Genomic DNA, 9,154 nt, shown 5'->3' with positions numbered 1-9,154 from the left:
ACAGCAACATGGCTGCCTGGGTGAGTCAGAGGCAAAAACCAGGGACCACACACAGCCTCACACAGAGCACTGCAGCCCGGGCACTCACAACTCTCACACACAGAGGAGGGAGGAGAGTTCACCCAGTTTTACTCTCAGAACACGAGGAGAGAAACAAAGCATCGGCAGTCATGCAAATACCACAAGTGCACCGTCCACATAATGCGATAACAACAACACCACGGGATGAGGTTGGACCAGTTTGAAATTAGTTTTTACTGGTATCTTGGCATAATCAAGCACAGTAGAATAAACTTAAACCAGCACAAAGAAATGAGACTCTGTTTGAGTTTAGTGTTCTTCTGTACATTAGTTTTCATGTTTAGCAGTTTTGGAACATTCCTTCAGCCACCTTAACCAGCACAGGAAGTCCAGCCCATCATTAATGTCCCAAAGGAAACAGACTTAATGTACTTTTGAGTTACTGTGTCCCTCCACTCCCTCCCTCTCTCCCTCCCTCTCTCCCTTCCACACAAACACTCACTTGCACACTACTGTCATATAAACATGTGAAAGTTGTTCAGAACTTGATGTAATTCGTGATACATTATTATAAAAAATGGTTGAGACATTCAGACTGTCTTGTTGAGGAAAACAGCCACCAATATACAATATAAACAAACATTTAGAAATGTGTTTAAAAAATCTGTTTAATAGTATCTATGTCATCCAATCTAGTCTGCATCATCAGTGCAGATTGAGCCACATATAAAGTATCAGTATGTTGTATATCACAGTGTTTTTTCATAATATTGTATTAATTTTGTGAAATGTGTGTGTAATACATGTACTGTACATAATATGACATACATATGTATATATTGTATGTATTATTCATACTCATTCCTTTATTTATGTTATATATTTCTGGATTTCTTCTGAAACAACACAATTCATTTATATAGTCTGAGGTACTATGTTGTATATAATGTATATTCCGTGTGTGCTTGCTTACGTCTCTCTCTTGTGCAGCCTTTATGTGAATCTATATCTAATTTAAAGATATAAAAGCTCATTATAGATTAAAAAGGCATTGGTGGAATGTAACTGAGTTCATTTACTCAAGTAGTGTACTAAAGTACAAATTTAAGGTACTTGTAGTCTTTTCTTTTCATGTGATTTTCTACTTCTACTCCACTAAATCTCAGAGGGAAATACATCCTACATGCACAGCCGTAACCTTCAATGCAGGACTAATACTTGTAACAAGGTATTTGTTTCAGTGTGGTATTTGTACTTTTACTTAAGTAAAGGATCTGGATAATTCTTTCAACACTGATTATAGCCCCTGGGTCATGATTTGCTTGATTGAAGGTCTGAGGGCCTCCCGGGGTTTCATAAAAATTAGGACATTTTAAAATGTACTCCCTTGAAGTTGGCACAGGTGACATGTATAAAATCCTACTGGTGTATGATTCTGCAGAAAGTACAAGAGAATCCCTGTCAAATGGGGGTCTGTGTAGTTCTGTGGGTCCTTGAGATGCTGCCATAAGGCACATTCTTCCACTTGCAGAGGGGGATGGGAGGAGAGGTTTCGTTGCTCTGGCTCTCCCCCACCATGTGCATACCAGAGACAAAAAAAACAACCAGACACTGAGCTTCAACTCAGGAACACAACACAGCCACACACACCTCTCATCAGACACTTCACCGGTAGAAAAACATTACTTGGGAGAGAGAGATGTAGGATCATTTCTCATCTTATTTGTGTGCCATCTTTAAAAGGGGGGCTACGGAGAAGTGGGTGGTGCATCTGAGCTAGAGCTCCTATTACAGAGATCCAGACTTTTTCATGGCAAGTTTTGTGGAAGTGGGGGGAGGGCGAATCTGCAACTTTCTCGACCTGATGTCTTTTTCCTACCCAGCCTAAATGCTTCAAATTCATCCTTTTGATGGTTTTGAGTTAAGGCGATGTGTTTTTTCTATAGTTGAGGACATTTTTCGGAGCTGTCGGAATTTGGATAATGAAGGAATTCAGGAGGATCCAGCAGGGATCGGACGAGAAGTGCAGAATAAAAAACTTTGTGAGGACTACGAGAAAACTTTGAAGCGCCCCGCAGATTTCCCTCACCATGCCGCATTTGGAGACTTATTCCAAATCTAATGAAGAATACTTCATATTTGAGTATTTTGGGAAACAGAATAGCTAAAGCACTAGAGTTCAAATTTGATCTCGTTTTTGCACAGTTGAATCTCTTCTCCCAAGATGTCTTCCCAGGGTCGGGGCCCCATTGTTGGATTTTACGGGATGCTTTGCGTCTGGGCTGCCTGGCTTTCAGGCTCGGGGGCGGTGTTGTCTCCAAACGGGACGATATTTGAAGATAAGTGCAAGAAAACCTCAACTTGTGAGGCACTTAAATACAACACATGTCTGGGATCGCCTTTACCGTACACGCATACTTCCCTGATCCTGGCAGAGGACTCCAGCACCCAAGAAGAGGCTTTTGAGAAGCTGACCATGTGGTCCGGTGAGATTTGATGAGTCCAAAAAAAGTTTGAAATATTCTCCATCTCGTTGTATAGTTTATAGCTCGCAGAAGAAGAGTGGTATTCATTATGTAAGCCAATTAAAAAAAAACAGTTGTAACAGATGCTCATTATTAACATGACTTACTTATTTTGAATGTGATGATAAATAACTAAAATTTCACTATGAATCAATTATTGACTACCAAAAATATCCTGTAAACCATGACTTCAAATTCCAAACTAAAAAATGTTTTTAATGTCTATCAATTAAATAATACAGTAAATGTATAGCTGGCTATGTAAGCATTGGGATCAGTTCCACACAGAAAGTCAGTGTTGTTTGAGTTGTTTAAATATGATAATAATGTCAATTGGAATGACAATGAGGTGTGATGAGGAGTCTGGAGACGAGAAGAGAGCCTCAACAGGAAATGAAGGGTTAAAAGCCGTTAGGGCAACAAAAGGAATCAATCATAGGTGTTAGGGAGCGAACAAAAAGAGAGTTTCACTAATAAAACCCTTTTAGATATTCTGCTTCACATTAATAAGCACTCACTAAAGACCTGTCAGACCCAGGTCAATGCTTCACAGCCCATTATGAAGAGGAGTCTCATTTGTATTGTTGGATATGGTGTATTCTGGCTCCTGTATAACAGCAAATATGTCCAGGAAACCTCAGGGATGAATTTATATTTTATATTCCACAAAATCCCACTTCATCAAATGAATCTTTGCATTCTGTCAGTCAGTCATAATCAAACTGATTTACGTAGTTTCTCATCCCTATTGATGATCACCGTCACCACCATCAGTTTAATAAATGAGGCACGTGTCTTATTGTACATCACTCGTGTCTTGCTGTTTCAGGATGTTTAAGACTGTCTTTCTGTTGTAGGTCTGCGGAACGCTCCTCGCTGTTGGTCGGTCATCCAGCCTTTGCTCTGTGCCGTCTACATGCCCAAATGTGAGAACGGTCGAGTCGAGCTGCCCAGCCAGAGCCTGTGTTTGGCTACACGTCGACCATGTAGCATCGTGGACCAGGAGAGAGGATGGCCCAGTTTCCTCAAATGTGACAAATTCCCTGTGGGCTGTTCGGTATGCTTCATTGTTATGTAATTCCGTGTGATATTATATTGATTCCCAAAGGGAAAAGTCTCTTTTCACTGGAGGTCAGAGGTCAGGCTACCTCACCTTTCCCCTTGCGTTCTCTGTGTGCAGAATGAGGTGCAGAAGCTGAAGTTCAACATGTCTGGCCAGTGTGAAGCTCCCCTGGTGAAGACAGACATTCAGTCCAGTTGGTACAAGGATGTGGAGGGCTGCGGAATCCAGTGTGACAACCCTCTGTTCACTGAGGAGGAGCACAACGACATGCACGCCTACATCGCTTACTTCGGCACCATCACCCTCCTCTGTACCTTCTTCACCTTGGTGAGACATAAGTACAGTACTCATAATTCTGTTTTACTTTTTTTTCGCATCTTCTGACTTTTATAATGTCCTCTGTTTCAGGCCACGTTTCTTGCTGACTGGAAGAACTCCAACCGCTACCCAGCCGTCATTCTCTTCTACATCAACGCCTGTTTCTTTGTGGGCAGTATCGGCTGGCTGGCCCAGTTCCTGGATGGAGCACGCGACGAGATTGTGTGCAAGAGCGACAACACCATGCGACTCGGGGAGCCATCGTAAGCGAATGTCTTCACCTGATCAATCATGAGATTAGAGATCATTCCCTACTAGAAAATGTATCCCTTAAAGTCAAATTCATGCTTGTCTGTCCTCCACAGGTCTTCAGAGACACTGTCATGCGTCACCATCTTCATCATCGTGTACTACTCCCTGATGTCGGGTGTGATTTGGTTCGTCATGCTGACCTACGCCTGGCACACTTCCTTCAAAGCCCTCGGCACCACCCATCAGCCCCTGTCTGGCAGAACCTCCTACTTCCACATGGTGACCTGGTCCGTCCCCTTTGTCCTCACTGTGGCCATCCTGGCTATCGCTGAGGTGTGTAGGGAGTCTGTTTTACCGCTTACAATCCCACACTCTGTGACTGAAAATTGGTTTTCAGTTATGAGAAAATGTTAGCTTTTTTCTCATTGGGTGTGGCTCTGTTGTGCTCCACAGGTGGATGGAGACTCAGTGAGTGGGATCTGTTTTGTAGGCTACAAAAACTACAGATACCGTGCTGGGTTTGTGCTGGCCCCCATTGGAGTGGTGCTTGTTGTCGGCGGCTACTTCCTCATTCGAGGTCAGTAATGTTTTTAAGTAAAACGGCTCAGTAACCATTCTTAAAAATCTGTCAAGCTATGTGACACTCCAGAAGTGCTGCTCTAATTCATTCCCACACCACCAGCACCGACTGATTCTGTTTATTTCCTTTTTTTTAGGTGTCATGACTTTGTTTTCCATTAAGAGTAACCACCCAGGACTTCTGAGTGAAAAAGCAGCCAGCAAAATCAACGAGACGATGCTGAGACTTGGTATGTTCTCATCTGGTGTCATTTCACGCCACACTGGTGACCTGAGAAATAGTATGAGGGTAAAAACCATCCTAGTTATGATCACAGTTGAGACCTGGGTGTTAGGTGGAGAAATGTTTAAGAGTCCAGCAGCATGTCATTGGGCAACAAAACACAATCAATGAATAATTATTCTCAAATTCTATCCCCAGGCCACGTTTTTGTAATGAGGAAAATGATCAAAGAAAGAATAATTAAATAAATAATCTGTTTTTAGATGATTATATAGATTATTCTTGTTTCACATTGTTCCATAATAGTAAGAGTCAAGTGTCTTGTATCTCACCTCTGACATCTATGTCTCCTTGTCAGGTATATTTGGATTCCTGGCTTTTGGCTTTGTTTTCATCACCTTTGGCTGCCACTTCTACGATTTCTTCAACCAGGCTGAGTGGGAGAGGAGCTTCAGAGAATATGTGCTGTAGGTTTTTCATTCATTTCATTCACCTTCCACAAAGAAATCCACAAACTGATGCTTCTGAGATTCCAAACTGACGTGCAATTGCTCCGCTTACAGCTCTCTCCTGCCCTGACATTTAAAAGACTTTCTTGTTTAGCAGATCAAATATTTGAATGTGCCTCATTCATAAGGCTCGAAGGTGTAGGAAGCCACATGTAGCATGGTCCAGGCATAGACTGAACATCTCTGGGATGTTTTCAACAGGTGTGAAGCCAACGTGACAATCGCCTCTCAGACCAACAAGCCAATCCCAGAATGCACCATTAAGAACCGGCCCAGCCTGATGGTGGAGAAAATCAACCTGTTCTCTATGTTTGGGACGGGAATTGCCATGAGTACCTGGGTCTGGACCAAGGCCACCATCCTCATCTGGAAACGGAGCTGGTGCAAGTAAGCAAACATCACTGGGAAATATAACATTAACCATTATATTTCTGTCTTTGAAATACTCTTTTCCAATTGCTCATATCTCTCATATCAGTCTCTTCTCATTGCTTGTGTTCACATGATGGCTACATGCCTCTCCACGTCCATATATGGTTTTAAAGATATGATAACAGTGTGGGAACAGTCCAATCTCTATGCACCCAGACAACCAAGAGACTAGACTTTTTTCTGCCAAACATCTTTGAATATGGGGGATTTTCACCCTGATCATTTAAAAGAATGGAGGCACATTTAGATAAATCTTACAGTGTGTCCCCCGTGTGTGCGCAGTGTTAATCCTTGGTTTTGTAAAAGCACTCATAAGGGCTCGTTGTGACTCGGATTTTACTCTTAGGAATTAGTTTCCTTCCAGCTTTGAAGAACAACAGTAATTGTGCTGCTTGGAATGATTGTTTTCAGTGTGGGCTTAAGACATCATCCAGAGTGACGTAAAATGAGAGAATGTGTAAGATATTGGCTTCTCTCCCAAGATTACATGGCTGCTGATGGCATTAAACATGGGATCCTCAGTTCGCTCTTTCAAATTATCAGACAATGTCAGTGACTTTCTTTCTGAACAATACTTCTGTTCTTGTGTCAGGATTATTGGTCGTAGTGACAATGAGCCCAAGAGGATCAAGAAGAGCAAGATGATTGCCAAGGCATTTGCACTGAGGAAGGAGCTTCACAAGGACCCCGAAAAGGAGCTGTCCTTCAGCATGCACACCGTGTCCCACGATGGACCAGTGGGTGAGTAGTCCGTTTATTCAGTATATCAGTTGAGTCATTCTGAGTATGCCTTAAATGATATTTTAGGATAGATTAGACTGACTTAAGTTTAAATAAAGAGTTGCTACACTGCTTCTCACTTATCCCAAGAAGTATCTGGCCATGCAGATATTACAGGTTTCCAATCGGGACTATTTCTTAGTAATTGTTTGTAACAGATACATTTTTAAATGTAGTTTTTCAACGCTGTGAATGTACATGGATCATGGATAGATATCAATAGAGGTAAGTAATAAAAAATGAGGGAAAAATGTATATACAGTATATGTGTGTGTGTGTGTGTATGTGTGTATATATATATATATATATATATATATATATATATATATATATATATATATATATATATATATATATATATATATATATATATATATATATATATATATATATATATATATATTAGATTTGGGGGAACCACATCACTTGGCTTTGGTGTGTAATATAATGTCAAAAATTGTGTAATTGTGCATGTGTGCTGATGTAAAAATCAAGTCAATCAAAAATCAATCCAGTGTTTTTTTTGTGGCATTGAGGCTACACAGACTGTAACAACTGTTATGTCTGTAGCTAAGAACTGCATGACACATTCTTCTGCTCATGTAAGCTGTGAGGCTGCTGTGGCTGGCATGCTTGTTTAGCTTGGAGCAGTTTGGGGCTATAAAGGCACTGCGGGGGAGCCATTAAGTGTGTGCTGGGTTTAAAATGTTCCTCAGTTGTCCCTAAATAGAGAGTTTGTGGTTTGTCTTGTTTCATTCATAGCTGGAATCAATTTTGAAATAAATGAACCATCGAACGATGTGTCATCAGCTTGGGCGCAGCATGTGACTAAGATGGTGGCCCGCCGAGGTGCCATCCTGCCTCAGGACATCTCTGTTACTCCTACTGGTACTCCAGGTGAGACCTGGCCATTACACTCATCAATCCTTTCCGCCCCCTTTTCTTTTCCAGAGGGCTGTCAATGACCAACTTATTTTGTTATTTCTTCACAGTGCCACCTCCGGAGGAGAGGAACAGGCTGTGGATGGTGGAGGCTGAGATTTCACCAGAGATGATAAAGAGGAAAAAGAAGAAAAAGAAGAGGAAGAAGGAGGTGCGTCCAATGGAGGAGGCGGTGGACCACCAGGCTAATCGCCAGCGGGAGTTTGGTCGCAGCTCTGTGCCTCGTCTGCCCAAACTGCCGTGCCACACCAGTCTGGTCGCTAATCTGCAAGAACAGCAAAGGCAGCAGCAGAAGCTGGAGGAGGAAGTCTTGCCAGGGTCCTACCTAGAATCCCTACCCTCCCACCCCCTGTCCTGTGAGGAGAGATGTTCCTACCAGCCCTACCAAAGCAGTCACAACAGCTATGGTCGCAGCCTGCTCTCTAACCCTCTAACCTTCAATGACCGCCCAGAGGATCTAGGTCTCGGCCCACGCTGCCTCCCCTCTGCCTCCACTTGGCAGCCCAGGGGATCTTCCCGCTACCCTGGGGAGATGAATCTCCCCGATGGGCTGTCAGAGAGGTTTGCTCGGGTACCGGCAGGCCGAAGGGCTGGCTACGGACCCATTCACTCCCGGACCAATTTAATGGAAGCGGAGCTTATGGATGCTGACTCTGACTTCTAAGAGAAATAGCTACAATATATTGAAAAAGTGCTGGATGCTTTAAAAATTCTTACTAAAGTGCACCTAATTCCCAATGCCCAGAGGTCAAGACGGAACTAAGCTGTTCGGTTAATTTTTTATTTAAAAAAAACAAAGGGATAAAGTAAAAAAAAAAATGTTGTGAATAAGTTAATGAAAAAATATTTTTTATACTCTGTGTCAATACAATTTCAAAGGTAACTCCATGACGACAAGAGAATTGAGGCAGCTAAACTTTATGTAGCTTGAAACAGATATCTTTATTTTGACAGCCCTAAGCATTCATCAGCTAGGATCCGCCTAGCCCTGTTTGTGACAACATTTAACTCTTAATGCAGCAGGGTGAGTCAGGGTATCACGGATGAATTGTTGATTGCGACAGTAAACTCGTCTTTGAAATTACCTGTAAGGAAGTTTGAAGATGAAGGCAGTCAATAAAACTTTTGAAAGTCTATTATATTCTCAACCTTCTAGTGACAGCTTGTGTATTATTATTTTTACTACCCCAGCAGGGCAGTACAATATGACTCATGCAGAAGCCCATACAGATCAAATAAAAAAATGCTACAGGCTACTTGCAAATACTGTTTAACCCAGGTTATCTTTTGTGTTAAATTTAAATGTTTGTTAAACTCTATTTCTCTCTTCACTTCACTACCAAGCAAGTAATGATTTGTGTTTATGTACAGTTAAATTGAGGTACTAACCATTATCTCCCTTCCCATATTAAAGGTGCTCTAAGCAATGTTGGGTGACCTTACTTCTTGTTGTCGTTCAAAGTATTTTCAAACAAAACGAGACTAGCTTCCCTGTCCCTCCTCCTCATCC

At 41.9% G+C, this 9,154-nt stretch overlaps 1 protein-coding gene across 1 annotated transcript; it reads left to right on the top strand.

Moving 5' to 3' along the window:
• Positions 1-2,245: 2,245 nt before the first annotated feature.
• On the top strand, positions 2,246-8,845 carry smo (smoothened, frizzled class receptor). The gene is made up of 12 exons (XM_034863711.1): positions 2,246-2,507; positions 3,404-3,603; positions 3,727-3,936; positions 4,018-4,190; positions 4,293-4,512; positions 4,633-4,756; positions 4,896-4,988; positions 5,340-5,448; positions 5,692-5,877; positions 6,515-6,663; positions 7,465-7,599; positions 7,695-8,845. The coding sequence occupies exons 1-12, from the start codon at positions 2,246-2,248 to the stop codon at positions 8,306-8,308; spliced, it is 2,475 nt and encodes an 824-aa protein (XP_034719602.1). The 3' UTR covers positions 8,309-8,845.
• Positions 8,846-9,154: the final 309 nt, after the last annotated feature.

Source organism: Etheostoma cragini, chromosome 23 (assembly GCF_013103735.1).
Source record: "Etheostoma cragini isolate CJK2018 chromosome 23, CSU_Ecrag_1.0, whole genome shotgun sequence".
Lineage (NCBI taxonomy): Eukaryota > Metazoa > Chordata > Actinopteri > Perciformes > Percidae > Etheostoma > Etheostoma cragini.
This window is presented reverse-complemented; position numbering and strand designations above follow the sequence as displayed.